This window comes from Dendropsophus ebraccatus, chromosome 15 (genome assembly GCF_027789765.1).
Source record: "Dendropsophus ebraccatus isolate aDenEbr1 chromosome 15, aDenEbr1.pat, whole genome shotgun sequence".
Classification (NCBI taxonomy): Eukaryota; Metazoa; Chordata; class Amphibia; order Anura; family Hylidae; genus Dendropsophus; species Dendropsophus ebraccatus.
This window is the reverse complement of record NC_091468.1, coordinates 14,150,944-14,168,645: the sequence shown is the minus strand read 5'-3', so window position 1 is coordinate 14,168,645 and position 17,702 is coordinate 14,150,944. Positions and strand designations below refer to the sequence as shown.

General features: G+C 44.0%; 1 protein-coding gene across 2 annotated transcripts in view; it reads right to left on the bottom strand.

The window, feature by feature from the left end:
* Positions 1-2,345: 2,345 nt before the first annotated feature.
* KCNH1 (potassium voltage-gated channel subfamily H member 1) overlaps positions 2,346-17,702 on the bottom strand; it is a 250,570-nt gene continuing 235,213 nt past the window's right edge. For both annotated transcript variants that reach the window (XM_069954618.1, XM_069954617.1), the window contains one exon: positions 2,346-3,255. In XM_069954618.1, coding sequence (XP_069810719.1) covers positions 2,407-3,255 — 849 coding nt within the window. In that variant the 3' untranslated portion in view covers positions 2,346-2,406. The remainder of the gene's footprint in view (positions 3,256-17,702) is intronic.

The window sequence follows — 17,702 nt, the reverse complement described above, 5'->3', positions numbered from 1 at the left end:
GGCCTCCTGGAGAGGGACGGAGCAGATGTCACAGGGAAGTGATTCCACTGATGGAAAGCCAGCGGGTAAAGCTTCTCTCCTCAGTAAAAGAAAACCACTTGCCAAATACAATAAGGCTCCACATTAGTCGTGTCATCCTTCACGTCCCCGCAGCTGTATCTCACAGTGGAAATCATTGATATAAAGTCGGAGTTTCTGTCGCCGTCTCCCGATTTGTCACGCTGTGGTGTCAGGTCAATGCTTTGTGTGGTGATTAATACTTTTACAGTACTGGCTACTTTAATCTGTGCAAAACACATTTCATATCCCTGATAGAAAATTCTCTACAGCGGTTATCCCAGACCCGGGGCCGTCCAGCCGCGGCCAAACTACAACCCACAGAAGAAGGCATGCTGGGAGTTGTAGTTCCGTCATGGCCAGAGGGCTCCTAGCGGCGGGGGCGCTGCTATAGAACAATAGATTATACTATTTAGTTACTATTTATGTGGTACTTTATCATCACCAACCAGTGGGGCTCTAGAATACATGACGGATAATATATTGTGGTTGATATGTAATATAATCTCTACTATATACGCTATTTATGACAAATATAGACTGATCTGGATATGTATCAAACAACAGAACATAGGCGGATTGATCAATACTGCTTAAAAGAAAAGAAGCTCGCCCTGTTGCCCATAGCAACCAATCAGAGCTCAGCTTACAGTATTCAAACTGCAGTGTGATTGGTTGATACACTTTAGTTTCAAGAAAAGAAAGGTGAGCTCTGATTGGCTGCTAATTACAGTGTTGTTTAAACAAAGCTGAGCGCCGATTGGTTGCTATAGGCAACAAATCCAGTATTTCTTTTTCTGCAATGTTGACAAGTGAGGCCTACTTACGTGCAATAAATAGGAACATAAGATATCAAAATATAAGCATCTTTTCAGAAAAGTTAATGAAGATGTGTCATAAAAATATAGCCTGAATGTCACAATATATTCAAACATAGAAAAGCACTGGGAAGAAGAAAACACAATGGGGGAGATTTATCAAACATGGTGTAAAGTGAAACTGGCTCAGTTGCCCCTAGCAACCAATCAGATTCCAGCTTTCATTCCTCACAGACTCTTTAGAAAATGAAAGGTGGAATCTGATTGGTTGCTAGGGGCGACTGAGCCAGTTTCACTTTACACCATGTTCGATAAATCTCCCTATTATGTTATAGTAAATGGTGATTACTAGTACTAGACACTGAAAGTAAAGGAACACATTTCAAGCAAAAGTCCTTAGTGTAGAGCCTTTAAGGCGGAGCTTGGCACTGAGTTATTCAAATAAATAGGTCATGCCCTGCCCCCTTAGGCCCTACACTATATTTTTCTAGAGTGTTCCTTTAACAGTCCACAGTAAAGTAACTTATAATAAAACTGATCACAATCCGTAAAATCTTATCAAGAAATAATTACACAATTGTGTCTCGTTGGAAGACTCATCAATTATAAAGTCCCATTCTGCTTAGAGATGTATGTTTTTGATGCAGTACCTTCTTACTGTGCATTGGCGCTGTATACTATTGCTTACATCTTATTTCTAATGCCATTTTTAAATAACATTCAACAGGGGAGAGAAAAAAACACAGCGACCTCTGCAGGTGGCAAGGAGGTACTGCAATCATTCCTTCTAAAACGCTTACAGTTTCATTCATAACTTTTCACAGTTTTTTTTGTAAAAATGGAAAGAACCTACAAAAAAAATATATAGTATATGTATATTGAAAATTCCCAGCTTTTTATAACTTCCAAATCAATTAACAGCCCCATGAGAGAGGCCAAGAAGCGCAATGTTTTTTTTTTATATATTGTGACATTCAGTGGGTGGATTTGCAAGCATCTATAAAGGCCGCAGCAATGAGAGATGTTTTATACAGTCATACAGGCCGTCTCGTCCATCCTTCCAAATGGACAAGTATGAGAATCAGTTACATAAGGCATGCTTTTTGGGAAGAAATATCATAAAACACCTTCCCAATATTTTGATATAAAGGTGCATCAGCCCCTCTCTTTTTCTTCTTCTTCGGTTGTAAAGTTAATATTCAATAATCCTATTTCAAAAGGCTGAGGAAGTACAACCGCCATCTTGTTTCCCCTCCGTCCTTGTCCTCCTCTCTGGGCTTCTAATGATATGTGTAAAATTCACATAAAACTAGTATTCGGCAAATCCATCCAACGGGTTGATAAAACCATGTCAGAACTTTTTCGATGGTTGGACAGAGCCCACCTTGGAGATGTAGGTTGTGTCTGCCCAAGAACATGCTCATCTTGTAGACCCACCGAGAGTGGAGACCCATGTTGGAGGCAGTGCTTGAAACATGGGCGAGGGGACTGGGCACTTCTACAATAAAACTATCATCGCCCTCAGGATATTCTAGCTGGATCCAAATATGTCTCTTTCTGATTCTGGAGACTGGGGTCGAGATATCTCAAAGATCTCTTGTGGCGATTGGGAGCACCTTCTCGAAGCTAAAATTCTTAGTATTTCCGACAGTTGTTTTTCGATATTTGTGATTTTTGTGTTCAAAGCTTTTATGTCTTCCTTTAACTCATGCTTCACTTCTAAAACAGTCGCTTGGAGGGTCTGTTCTGGAATGGGATAAAAAGTGTGTTTAACTTCAGCCTGCACTGGACTCCGATCCTGGGGGCTCTTAGTCTCACCAACACTGTCTAAACGTAAATCACTTTTTGTTATGCCACTATCACAGGAGTCTGTCTTCTTTAAGGTGGCCTCCCCTGAAGGTTTAGTTCTGTCGGGTAATATTTCCATAGACTCGGCTTTAGACACTTTGTTCCAATCCTCCCCCTTCCCGCATGCATCTCTAAACCTCGCCCACCCTTTCCTTTTCACCAACTCCCCGGCCACTTTACCTCCAGTAGTCTCAGATACTGGAGCATGGAGCTTAGCTCGGTCTGACACACCAGAGGTTGACGCCGCTTGGAAAGGTACTGGGGTAGCGGGGCTTTCTGTGACGGTGACAAGGCTGGCCTTGATGGTGTTGCGAGCAGAATGTTCCACCAGTATATTGCCTTTCTCTAAATCGCGATCGTTGGGGTCTCTCCCTCCTCGTTCTGCTGCCAGGCGCGCCTCCTTCTGCTGACGGAATCTTTGAAACAGTCTTCGGACTGGATGGTCAGGCGGGAGGATCAGAGGGGCTTCATTTTTACTTTTCATCCACTCTTCTTCTTCTCTTTTCACATCACTAATTTTCCGGAACACTATCTGGAAAACACATAAAACCAGTCAGGTAAAAGTAGTCAGTCTCAGTGTTCCCAACAACATATGACAGATCTACACCCTTGGGTGGGGATCCAAACCTCTTATCTATAGAATATACCAAAGTTTTTTTGGTACTGAGTAATAGAACTTGTCACAAAAAAAATTCTAGGGTACTTTTTTTTTTTTTTTTTTTTTTTTTAAAGTCCCTGCTTTTGTGAAACAAGATAAAAAAGATAAGAACAGTACCGTAGTGATCAGGTTAGTATTGGGTGACCTACTGAGAGTTTGCCTTTAAGAATCTGGGGCAAATATACAACACCTAAACCCTCTTTGCAAGAGAGGCCTGTGGGGGAGATTTATCAAATTGGTGTAAAGTGAAACTGGCTCAGTTGCCCCTAGCAACCAATCAGATTCCACCTTTCATTTTCCAAAGAGTCTGTGAGGAATGAAAGGTGGAATCTGATTGGTTGCTAGGGGCAACTGGGCCAGTTTCACTTTACACCATGTTTGATAAATCTCCCCCTATGACCTATTTATGTTCTAAGAAACAGGACCATTCTTAATCTGGATCATATTTCTTACTATTATTACTAGCAGAAGACATGCTATGCAATATTATTGGAGGCACCCTTAAAAGGGGTTATCCAGCGCTACAAAAACATGGCCACTTTTTTCCAGAGACAGCCCCGCTCTTGTCTCCAGCTTGGGCGGGTTTTTGCTGCTCAGTTCCATTACAGTGAATGGAGCTTAATTGCAAAATGCACCTGAACTGGAGACAAGAGTCATGTTGTCTCTGAAAGAAAGTGGCCATGTTTATGTGCCACTGGATAACCCCTTTAATTCTTAGATTTGGGACAATGCTTTATTCTCCTATTGGCTTAGGGTGTCCTGCACAAGGCCATATTACAAATCTATGCTGTTCAGATATGTAAAGCTGCACCTAAGTATATCTCAGATTTCATACAAAGACCTTTTCCCACTGATGCAGAGGTCATATTATAAAGGGATAGTCCTGGGGCACAGTTTGGGGCCTCGTTGAGGTACCATGTAATGGCACATAGGCTCTACAGCTTCATCCATTGTCTTACTATGCAGATCACCTCAACAAATTGATAATGTTACAAATGGTTTATTCTTTCTTACGAAATGTAAAAAAAAAATCAAACTTCTTACACTTTTAGCACAAACAGATACAATCACCATCAATTACCAATCAAATGCAGGCCGTGGACTTGTTGGAGACCACAGGGATGAATGCTCTCATTACCAGACTGTATTGAACTAAAGACTTTATTTCCCAGAAGGCGGAAAGGGAATGGTCATCCATGTCTACAACTAATGAGTTCCTGCACTCGTTAGATGATAACACTTGTGCTGTGTTTCCCATTAGGAGCCGGCCCAAGCCGCAGTGTTTTGTACTGGAGCTTCTTCAGAATCCTACAAAGAGCCATAAACCTAAAGTACAAAAGCTTATAAAAGAACAAACTAATATCACCTCTGTAAGTGTGGAGGTTCTCAGACATGGAAAAGGAGTTTAGGGGCAGGGATTTTTTTCCTTTGGGGGGGGGGGGGGGTGTCCTTGACATATTTCCAACTGTCTACACAAGATGACCCCAGGAGGGTCAAGAACCAAAGGTTCTGGATACCCATCTGTGCTCTGTCATCTACCTGGGCTGCAAGGAGAAGATATCCCAGTACTGATAGTTACAAGCAATTATTAGAGGTAGATACATAATCAAACAGAAATGCCGCCACCTTTCCGAGGGATAACCCCTCGTCTTCTTGCATACATTGATATAGTCCTGCAAGTCCATGCACTACAAAGAGTGTAAGTAGTGAGACACGATCTAGTTGAAACCCCCCCTGTCAAATTGAAAAAAAAAAAGGAATTTGTTTTGATTTCGGGGAGTTTTGCATTTACGCCGTTCGCCCTATGGTAAAACTGACTTGTTATGCATGTTCCTCAAGTTGTTACGATTACTATGATATATAACATGTATAACTTTTATATTATGTGATTGCTTTTAAAAAATTCAAACCATTGTTAACAAATACTGTATATGTTCCTTAAAATCGCTCTATTCCCAGGCTTATAGCGCTTTTATCCTTTGGTCTATGGGGCTGTGTCAGGTGTCAGTTTTTGCGCCATGATGTGTTCTTTCTATCGGTACCTTGATTGCGCACATACAACTTTTTGATAACTTTTTATCAATTTTTTTCTGGATTTGATGCGACCAAAAATGTGCAATTTTGCACTTTGGAATTTTTTGGCGCTTACGCCGTTTACCGTGCGAGATCAGGAATGTGATTAATTAATAGTTCAGGCGATTACGTGTGCGTCGATACCAAATATGTTTATTTATTTATTTATTTCTTAATTTATATTTATAAAATGGGAAAAGGGGGGTGATTTGGACTTTTATTAGGGGAGGGGATTTTTTATTACTAAAAACACTTTTTTATTTATTTTTTTACATAAACTAGAAGCCCCCCTGGGGGGCTTGTATATACATAGCACTGATCTCTCATAGAGATCAATGCTGTGTATATACACAGCAAAGATCGATTAGATCGGTCATAGATTGCTATGGCCTGCTGCAATCTATTGCCGAGACAGGATCAGCGTCAGTGCGACGCTGAGGCCCGGGCCGGCCAGAAGAATGGATTCCCCCCCCCCGCGATCGCATGCGATCCGTCCCACTAGACACCAGGGATGTTGTGCATAAAGCACTTCAATGCAGCTGTCAGGTTTGACAGCTGCATTGAAGTGCTTAATTAGCCGGCGCGGCAACGGGACCCGCGCCGGCTAATAGAGGCGCTCCCCGGCTGCAGATTGCAGCCGGGAGCGGTGCTGTTCAGAGCGGGGTCCCGCCAGGACCCCGCTCTGAACACCCCCTGCGGCACCATGACGTACCAAGTATGTCATGGTTCGCTAAGGGGTTAATACTCATCTTGAGATAATCGGTGGAGACTTAAAAATTATTCCCTTCTGCCCCTAGTGGCCATCTATGTATGATGCATTATTAGGCTATGTTCCCACAATGTAAGTTCTGCGGTAATCACGGCTGTTGTTGCAACGGCCGTGATAAGTGCGGTACTTAGGTTGTGCTGCAGGAAATACACTCCGGCCGTGATCCCTAGCGGCGCCATAGAAGACTGACACGTCACCCTGTCAGCGCACACAATGGAGCATGCGGCTCCGGCTGCACTCTCCATAGTGTGCTGTGGGGAGTTCTGATGCGGGCGTGCACGGATGTGCCCGCATCAGAACTCAGCGGGGTTAAAGATCAGCCGGCCGGTACTGATTTTTTCTGAGACTGGCCGGGTCAGGGAACGGCCGGTCTCATACCATGTGTGAACTGGCTATTTTTGGAGGTATAGTTGGCCACCAACATATAAAATAAAGGGAACATGCTCCATTTTTGGCACTCCGGACAGAACTGGCAATAGAACTTTGCTGAATACAGTTATGTGCAAATCAAAGATAATATGGTGAGAAATATGCAGAATTGTTGACCTTGTTCTATTTTGTCTATTTTTTTTAATGTTATTTTTGCAAGTGATATTCACTGTTTTATATTTATGAGCGCTCTTCCTGCGAAACCTCCGTCTGTTTACAGTAAGTAAAAACTATAATTAAAGGAAGAGATGGGAATAATCTCCATATCCAGGCGCCGCAGTCATTTTTACATGTCTTTTATCCTGCAACATTTTTAATGCCAAATTATATTCAACCAATTTGCATACAAATGATATACGCAGGGCCCGACCTCTCTCGCCTGTGTTCATGTTAATGAAGTTATTAGGTCTCATTTGGAGTATATAATCTTGGGAGAGATGGCTGACGGCTGCCTCTCGTGGGCTGTGTGTGGTAGTCAATCATCCATTGGTGAATAGGTGGATGGGGATGTCAAATCTTCTCAGGTGTGGTCACATGCCGCCAATACAAGGGTGGATATGTGAGCAAAACATGGCAAAGATGCAAGTACCATACATGTGACTGGTATAAGGAAAGAGGAGAGTTAGCCCTGGTCATGTCATTGGTGGTGACGCCCTATTATTGTGAGAAGTTGGTCCATGGGTCATAATAGTAAAGGACACGAGCATCAGGCTCTTCCATCCTGGATGACAAAATCCAGCACCATAATGGGTGGCACTATGATCGTGCTGGAGTGCTAGTGATTGGTAAGACTGCCTCCTGCAATATATCCCCGGAAGAGCCCAGACCCATCCAATGTTACACATAGATTATTGGTGAATCAGGGTTGTCTTGTTCTTGCAGGCATAAAACCTTGATGGTGATTGGTGCTGTATGTAAACTTTAGATGGTTACGGTGCACTGTGAGATCCCTTCTTTGCCTCCACACTATTATAACCCCCCCTTTCCTGTCTCCTTATGTAATCCATAATCCCCCCTCCTATGTCCCCATGTAGTTATAATCCTCTTCTGTATCTTCATGTAGCCATAATCCCCTATACTAGAACTAATCCCCCTCCTTTGCCCCTATGTAGCTATAATCCCCCCTCATGTCCTTACGTAATTATAATCCACCATTTTGTGCCCCCATGTAGTCATAATCCCCCGTCTAGTCTCCAATTGTAGTCATAATCCCCCTCTTGTGTACTCATAATCCCCCTCTTGTGTTCTCATAATCCCCCTCTTGTGTTCTCATAATCCCCCCCTCCTCCTGTGTCCTCATAATCCCCCTCTTGTGTACTCATAATCCCCCTCCTGTGTCCTCATAATCCCCCTCCTGTGTCCTCATAATCTCCCCTCCTCCTGTGTCCTCATCATCCCCCCTCCTCCTGTGTCCTCATTATCCCCCTCCTGTGTCCTCATAATCCCCCTGTGTCCTCATAATCCCCCTGTGTCCTCATAATCCCCCCCTCCTTTGTCCTCATAATCCCCCTGTGTCCTCATAATCCCCCCCTCCTGTGTCCTCATAATCCCCCTGTGTCCTCATAATCCCCCCCTCCTTTGTCCTCATAATCCCCCTGTGTCCTCATAATCCCCCTGTGTCCTCATAATCCCCCTCTTGTGTACTCATAATCCCCCCCTCCTGTGTCCTCATAATCCCCCTCTTGTGTACTCATAATCCCCTCTTGTGTACTCATAATCCCCCTCTTGTGTACTCATAATCCCCCTCCTGTGTCCTCATAATCCCCCTCCTTTGTCCTCATAATCCCCCTCCTGTATCCTCATATTCCCCCTCCTTTGTCCTCATAATCCCCCTCCTGTTTCCTCATAATCCCCCTCCTGTGTCCTCATAATCCCCCTCCTCCTGTGTCCTCATAATCCCCCTCCTGTGTCCTCATAATCCCCCTCCTTTGTCCTCATAATCCCCCTCCTGTGTCCTCATAATCCCCCTCCTCCTGTGTCCTCATAATCCCCCCTCCTCCTGTGTCCTCATAATCCCCCCTCCTCCTGTGTCCTCATAATCCCCCTGTGTCCTCATAATCCCCCTGTGTCCTCATAATCCCCCCCTCCTTTGTCCTCATAATCCCCCTGTGTCCTCATAATCCCCCCCTCCTTTGTCCTCATAATCCCCCTGTGTCCTCATAATCCCCCCCTCCTTTGTCCTCATAATCCCCCTGTGTCCTCATAATCCCCCTGTGTCCTCATAATCCCCCTCTTGTGTACTCATAATCCCCCCCTCCTGTGTCCTCATAATCCCCCTCTTGTGTACTCATAATCCCCTCTTGTGTACTCATAATCCCCCTCTTGTGTACTCATAATCCCCCTCCTGTGTCCTCATAATCCCCCTCCTTTGTCCTCATAATCCCCCTCCTGTATCCTCATATTCCCCCTCCTTTGTCCTCATAATCCCCCTCCTGTTTCCTCATAATCCCCCTCCTGTGTCCTCATAATCCCCCTCCTCCTGTGTCCTCATAATCCCCCTCCTGTGTCCTCATAATCCCCCTCCTTTGTCCTCATAATCCCCCTCCTGTGTCCTCATAATCCCCCTCCTCCTGTGTCCTCATAATCCCCCCTCCTCCTGTGTCCTCATAATCCCCCCTCCTCCTGTGTCCTCATAATCCCCCTGTGTCCTCATAATCCCCCTGTGTCCTCATAATCCCCCTCCTCCTGTGTCCTCATAATCCCCCCTCCTCCTGTGTCCTCATAATCCCCCTCCTCCTGTGTCCTCATAATCCCCCCCTCCTGTCCTCATGTAGTCATAATCCCCCCCTCCTGTCCTCCTGTGTCCTCATAATCCCCCTCCTGCCTCCTCATAATCCCCCCTCCTCCTGTGTCCTCATAATCCCCCCTCCTCCTGTGTCCTCATAATCCCCCCTCCTCCTGTGTCCTCAATATCTTGCCCAGCGACACAACGTCTAGCAGCCCTGAGTGACAGCTATAGTAGCCACCAATGACAGGAGAGTAGCTGAGTGGCAGATAATGCTGAGGTAAGGTAACTAATACTGTAATAACTACTGCTGATGGGGATCTACCGGGCCGCAAAAACACAATCACAGCTGTAATGGGCTTTATTCCCAAGAGGGAGAGGATGGAACGACTGCCGATCCGTGGAATGACCCCCGTGATGTTCCCTCTGCTGATAATAGGTGATTGGCACAATCTTTATTGCTCTGCATTAACCATTAATGAGTATTGGTCAGATAAACAAGATGAGAAAAAAAACTTTGTTAATTCTAAATAGAAGGAACAGAAAGCCGAGATGTATGAGCAAAGAAAATGATCTGGGGTCACTATTTAAAGGGATTGTCCAGGATTAGAAGAACATCTAATCTAGAAGCAGCACCTCTCCTGTCCCCAGTTTGGGTGTGGGGATTTTGCAGCTCAGTTCTATTGAAGTAAATGGAGTTGTAATACCACACACAACCTGGGGACAGGGATCTTAAAACCACCACAATAACCATTTTTAAAACGAATTTTCACTTCATCTAAACGCTGATTGTTATAAAAATCAAATTGTTGCTTTAAAATCGATAAACTCAGTGTAAACGGACCATTACTCTGCACTCATTACCTGTATTCATTGCACCTGTTTTAACTTGTTACCTGTTTAAAAAAAAAAGCAGCTGTCCACACACTCAATCCATCACACTCCAACCTCTCCACCATGGCCAAGACAAAAGCACTGTCTAAGAACACCAAGGTCAAAATTGTAGACCTGCCCAAGGCTGTGACGGGCTACAGGACAACAGGCAAGCTGCTTAGTGAGAAGACAACTGTTGCGCAATTATCAGAAATTGGAAGAAACACAAGATGACTGTCAATCTTCCTTGATTGACCAGATTTTTCTGTATCGTAAAAAAAAAAGTGTTTTTTGATCCATTTTTCAATAATCCAAGTCAATGGAAAAACAAATCAAAATGGATGCACACAGATGCATCTGTTTGGTTGGGGGGGGAAAAAATGGATTGCAAAAAAACGCAGTGTGAACCCAGCCTAATGCACACAGTCATATTACTGCACAAGATGATAAAACAGCAAAGTATAGAAAATAAAAAACACAATGATGTAATTGTACAACTACATTGCATATAATTAGGTCACAGTTCAGACATATTGCAGACAATGCATGGAGCGGGGGTACAGAAATAACACATGGGGCTCCACAGCATAACATACTGCACTGACACGCTCACTATAGCTTTGACTGTTCTAAGGCAATGCATTGTGGGAGATTCCGTGACACTCTGATGTTACCATCACCTGCATTTCTAATGTTGCAGCCAATTTCATTTTAAGACAGCAGAAATATTCTTCTTGTTTTTTTCTGGATGTTCAGGTTAATAGACTGTTGACCCTTAATAATTTTACTTGTAAAGAGGGTCAAGGAGTAAATTCAGATAATCGCTCAGATGGTAGAAGTGGAACAGAATAAGTGTTTGACATGTTGCACAGATATTCATGCTAATCAGCTCAATGTACAGTAGACGATAATACGGGGGGGGAGACAACAGAGGAGAATAGAATGTTAGAATCCTTCCATAAACCATCCAATGGATAAGCGGAAATTAATTCCACCTTAATATATACTTTGTGGTACTTAAAGAGGTACTCCGGGCTATGTGTATTTTCAGTGTATGGCTGGGAAGGGGGTGGATATAGAAGCCGCCGGTCACTTACCTCCCCCGGATCGCGGCGCCCCGTTCTCCCGTCCGGCCGCTGCTTGCTGGTCAGAGCTGCGGCTTGAGACATGATGTCTCAAGGCAGCTCAGCCATTCAGCGGTCGTAGCGGGGTGGTAAGTGACCGGCGGCTGCTATATCCATCCCCTCTCCGGCCATACACTGAAAATACACATAGCCCGGAGTACCTCTTTAAAGGTGACCTAGACTTTTTAAACTAATTTGCTCCAAATAAAAAGAGGAAAATTCTTAACCTTTTGTATATAGATCCTATGCCGACGTTTATGTCCTTACTTCTTCTGCATATAGTATGTTCTTAAAGAGACTGTCAGTAGGTTTCTGCTCAGGGTAGTATAAACTAGTGACAGAGAAGCTGAACAGAATGATGTATCACTTACATTGTTCTGTGCAGCTGATCCAGAGATCTCCTCCTGAATAACATGGACAATAAGTAGTCCTCTCCATTATGTGCATGAGCCCAGTAGTCCTGGATATTCATGAGAAGCTGAAAACTCCACCCACCCGCTGCTGATTGGCAGTTATCTATCCATGCTGTGTATAGGCAGTCTTTTGTCAATCAGCAGCAGGAGGGCAAGGATAGGGGTGTGGCAAGAATCCTATTCTCCTGCATATTAGGAGAACGGCTGAACAAAATGATGTAAGTTATACACGGACCTGTTCAACATTTCTGATACTAGTTTGGGCTGCCCTCATTTAAGGCAGAATAAAACTAGTGACAGATTCCCTCTAAAGGAACAAGCTAACAACCAGGAAAGAGCTTTGTCCCCTAGAAGTAAACTTTGAGTACAGCGAGCAGCGATCATAAAAAGAACACAGAAACAAAGTTAAAAACTACAACTATATTTGGCTGTAGCATCTATGTATATTTGCTGTTTTGCTATCGCTATATGTCAAGTAAGAAGCCGAGCGGAGAGCGGTAATTATATTTACTCTTCTGCACTCCCATTGAACTCATCTGAGGTTTGGAATAAAGGGTTTAATGCAATTGGCAGCTGACAGGGCGGCTTTGAAGAATCCTCCCTGTAAAATAAAAAGAAAGTACAAAGATGTGCGGGGCTGTAGCTAACCACTATAGGGGACAGATCAAAGCCATCCCGCAGCATTATGGGTAAATGACTTGATATGCACATGCATTAAATATAGAACTGTTAGGAAGTGGCAGGGATGTACAGAATCCGGGCCGAGCAGTACAGGAGCTCGGAAATCTAAGGAATCACATACACATAGGATGACATTTTGGGGGCATCAGATGAGACAGTATGACACTTGTACAAATTGACACGACTATTAGGCCACAGGTAGAAAGTAACTAAGGTCAGGAAACAGCAAGTCTTAGGTGGGCTCCATGTGCAGCGTCTCAGTCCCCGTTATATGGCTCCTGTACGCTTAGTGTTGCCGTATATTATAGTGCTGATATATATGCTCTTTATACCATGTATTCTCTATATGTATATCTACTCATTTGACACACTGCCTATAGCATATACAAGGCCTTGGTTGTGCAAGGGTTAACTAAACTGTACTGTTTCATTATGACACGCCTTATCACATTTTTGAGAGATTATGTCAGTCTGGTCACCACCTCTCTCTAATCCAATCACAGTACTCTCAAAATCACTGTAGCATATAAAGGGTGAATTCAGACTAGTCTGGGGAGAGTATCTTCAGGGGCCATGACCTCCATCTAGTTCCCACCTTGAGAGTGAGTTTACTTGTATACGTATATACACTATAGTCTGACCACCTTCTGCCCTACAGTGTAGCGGGACCCGTCCTAATAGGGTGATACACGCCCCAGCCTTGGCTATCTGGGTGAAGCTAAGTTTCCGAGCCTTCCAGGTTACCTGCACTGCGAGATAGGATACATAGACCCTCTGGTAGCTTTGTCTTATCCAGGCTAGTTCCTCTTGTGTATGAGGATACTGCCCTGCACTTTTTAGACTGGTTCATGGCGTGGGCTAAGATGTTCCTAGACCCTTCTCCCTCTGTAGTGCTTAGCACTGCATAGTAAATATAGTAGGAATACTGAAAGAACAGAGCGTCTCTAGTTGCATCTGCGTACACACGAGTCTTACACTCAACTATCTTGTCCCGGACAAGGATCCTGGCAGAGCCAGGCCCTGGCTTGGCTACAGCAGAGACATATGTTCTGTGTGTCCCTCTCCCACGAGAATCTGGGTAAGAACTGACACTACACCTCCTCCCACCAAGTAACTTCCTACAGGGATTAAACAAGGTACCCTGTGAGTGGTGAAAAGGAATGTGTGCAAAAGAAAGAAGAGTGATAGGTTAGAAATAGAGAGTATTTTTAAATAAAAGTAACTTACAAATATGTATAACTTTCTGAAACCAGCTAATTTGAAAGAAAAAGATTTTCGCTGGAGTACCCCTTTAAAGGGGTTATCCAGCGCTACAAAAACATGGCCACTTTTTTCCAGACACCCTTGTCTCCAGCTTGGGTGGGGTTTTGCTGTCCGTCCATTGAGGTGAATGGAACTTAATTGCAAACCGAACCTGAACTGGAGACAAAAGTCTCTGAAAGAAAGTGGCCATGTTTTTGTAGCACTGGATAACCCCTTTAAGGTTAGTTCCCCTTTAGTAATCCGGTACATAAACACAGGAGGGACTTCCATTGTTCATCTATCGATGGCATTTTTATATAGAGGACTGCAGTATTTGTATTCAGGAAGGGCTCAAGGACAACAGGACTCTCAGCAATTACTGGCCATACGGAGCCGGCTGCTCAGAAATATTCCTGATGCACGCTGAAATTGTTTTCTACACTGTCAATAAAAGTGGCTGCCATTAGCAATGATTTCCAAACTTCAGCCATAAGTGTTTATTAATGTGATGGTCAGCAGAGTGAGAGAATGGAACGTCTTAACCGGCTCGGCAGCATAATGCGACCGTCCTGCCGCCACCCAGCTATCAAAGATGTGTCATGGCTGCATCCGTATTAGCGTCAACCAAATGGGAACCCCTACTGTCAGGGCCATTACACGCTGCTCCGGGTAATTGTCTCTTGAAAGATTCCTCTCCCTTCGGAAACAATTTGGCAAAGTGTTAAAAATGGTCACAATTATAGATTCCGGGCAGGAGTGTGCCCACAGTGGATCACGTTTATCGTTTTTTTTTTTCGTGTTCGTAGATGTCAGTGAATGCGTTGAGTGGTAACACCACCTTTTTATGGATATCGGGTCGAAAAGCTTTTTTACATATTTCCATTTGTTCTGATTCGGGACTGTTTAAGGTTTTCGCTGATGGGCAAAGGATTTTCAAGCAAGATAAAGTAGAAAGGGAAGATTGGATTACCGATGGTTGAAGAAGTCGGATGCAGCACTAAATGTGAATACGGTCATAAGCCATAGGCTGCATGTTTTCCAGGACTCCCTAGGGCTTCATCCAACTTCTTCAGCCACCGGTAATCAAATGCCGCACGTTTGGGCTCAGACCGTCCCCAGCTCTAACGCATCTTGTACCCCTTCTTAGATGTCCATATGCTCCGTAAGAGATGGATGTGGTCATCCCTATATATCCCTGTTATACATAATAGATAGAGATGAGTGAAGCAGACGGAAATTCATTTCGCATGTACTACACTGTAGAGGTCCCAGTGGCGGGTTTTTGGATCTGGCATGGCATAGACCATCCATGCCTTAGGCCCGTGTGGCGCCTCTCACCCCGCCTCCATCCAGCCAAGGGACGTGCTGAAAGTGAAGGGAGGCAGGGAGAGAGGTGCTGCAGGCCTAGGGCACGCATGGTCCCCGCCTGCTCCTCCACAGCAATAAAAGTAGTGTTTCTTTAAAATACCAGCACCAGGAGAAAGGCCGACCCCTGAACGAGATGCGGCGTGATGACGTCTACAACACGGTACTGGTGGTTTGTGGGTGGCTACATGCCGGTACAGAGCTGCTTTAAAGGGGTACTCCAGCGAAAAATTGTTTTCTTTCAAATCAACTGGTTTCAAAAAATTATATAGATTTGTAATTTACTTCTATTAAAAAAACTCCTGTCTTCCAGTACTTATCAGCTGCTGAATGTCCTGCAAGAAGTGGTGTATTCTTTCCAGTCTGACACAGTATTCTCTGCTGCCACCTCTGTCCATGTCAGAAACTGTCCAGAGAAGGAGAGGTTTACTATGGGGATTTGCTACTGCTCTGGACAGTTCCTGACATGGACAGAGGTGGCAGCAGAGAGCACTGTGTCAGACTGGAGAGAATACACCACTCCCTGCAGGACATACAGCAGCTGAAAGTGAAAGTAATTTATACATCTATATACCTTTCTGAAAAATACCTTTTCCTTTGGGCAGTGTAATGTTGATGCCGCCGACCCTCCACTTTATGCAGTGTCATTCTCTACATCCATACAAATAATTGTATATACCTATAATATTACGCTGCTATTCACTTAATGTCCTTTGATCCTTTCTCATCTTAATAATTAGCGGGATAACATTGGCTCGGCTTAGTCCTTGAGTTGTACTTTCCTGTCACAATGATGAAAATTCCTTAATGACACATTATGCTGATAGAAATCCTGGAAGGTGCGACGGCCGCCATATGGGTCATTACCTCGCCTTCCAAGAGATTGACGTAATAAGGAAATGGCGCACCACTGTGTAGGTCTCCTCTCTCCATAGGAACTCAAGGCAATGGGAAATTACCTCTCACTCCTATCATTTCATATAGAGCAAAGAACAGCTACAAAGAAGATCTCTCACTCTGGAGGACCTTTCATGTCCACGTATTACAGGGACATCCATAGGATTTTATTGGCTGCTATGTAATGCTTCACTTCACCTGTGGTGGCGCTGTGGGGAAAGCAAACACTTATTGCTGGGCTTCCCAGCAGGTTGTAGTTTAGCAGTGGAACACTATACCAAAAGTACATGATCATATGGTGCTCAAAGTAGGAAATACTTAAAATATTTTGGTATGATATCATATTGATCTTGAGAATTTCAGTATCACAGCAGCTCAGCAAAGACATGAAGGAGGAGATTTCTCAAACATGGTGTAAAGTGAAACTGGCTCAGTTGCCCCTAGCAACCAATCAGATTCCACCTTTCATTCCTCACAGACTCTTTGGAAAATGAAAGGTGGAATCTGATTGGTTGCTAGGGGCAACTGAGTCAGTTTCACTTTACACCATGTTTGATAAATCTCCATTAATTGTTATTACAGATTAATTAATTGTTATTACAGATAAGTTCATACAATACAAAGTTGGTGGAACATTAAAGGGGTTGTCCAAGAAAAACATGTCCGCTTTCTTCCAGAAACAGCACCTCTCCTGGCCGCAGTTTACGTGTGGGGATTTTGCAGCTCAGTTCCATAGAACTAAATGGAGCTGAACTGTAATACCACACACAACCTGAGGATGGGAGTGGCGCTGTTTATGCAAGAGAATAGCTGTGGTTTTTAAATCCTGGATAACCCCTTTAAAGAGGTATTCCAATGAATAAAAACACCTTTTTACATTTCTACCGTAAAGAAAAAACAAATATTGACTGAAAATAATAGAAGGGGACAGGGCCCCTTTGCTGCCACCAATGGCTCTGCCATTTAACATAATTTTTTTTTGTTTTTTTTAGTGTACACAAAAACTTGGTTGACTTGACCACATTTTTCTGTACGTTAAAAGTCACCATTTACAAGCGGATCCATTAAAGGCACTACAAAAATGCAGTGTGAACCCAGCCTTACCCAAGTCCTGCTCTGCCTCATAAACAGCTGATATAACAGGTTATAGTTATCGCTCATTATCGCCATACACTTCTTTAAGCGACTCTGCACCCACAATCTGACCCCTCAAACCACTTGTACCTTCAGATAGCTGCTTTTAATCCAAGATCTGTCCTGGGGTCTGTTCGGCAGGTGATGCAGTTATTGTCCTAAAAAACTACTTTTAAACTGGCAGCCCTGTGCCCTACAGCCGTGGCCTAGATTGTGTATGCATTTGGCTGGCACACCCTTTTTGTCCCTCTTCATCATCAGGAATGCTCCAGGCAGGTATTCTCCTATTCATCAGCTGTGTGAACACGGCACACGGGCTGGATCGTTAAGACACCTGTGCAATGTTCACTGCAGAGAAATAAGAAAAATGGTGAAGAGGGTGGGGAAGAGGGATGGAGGGGTTGTGCAAAGTTAGGGCACAGATACTCTAGGCCACAGCAATTTGACTCGGGCTGCAAGTTTAAAAGTTGTTTTTTAGGACAATAACTGCATCACCTGCTGAACTGACCCCAGGACAGATCTTGGATTAAAAGCAGCTATCCGAAGGTACAAGTGGTTTGGGGGGGGGGGGGGGGGGGGTCAGATTGTGGGTACAG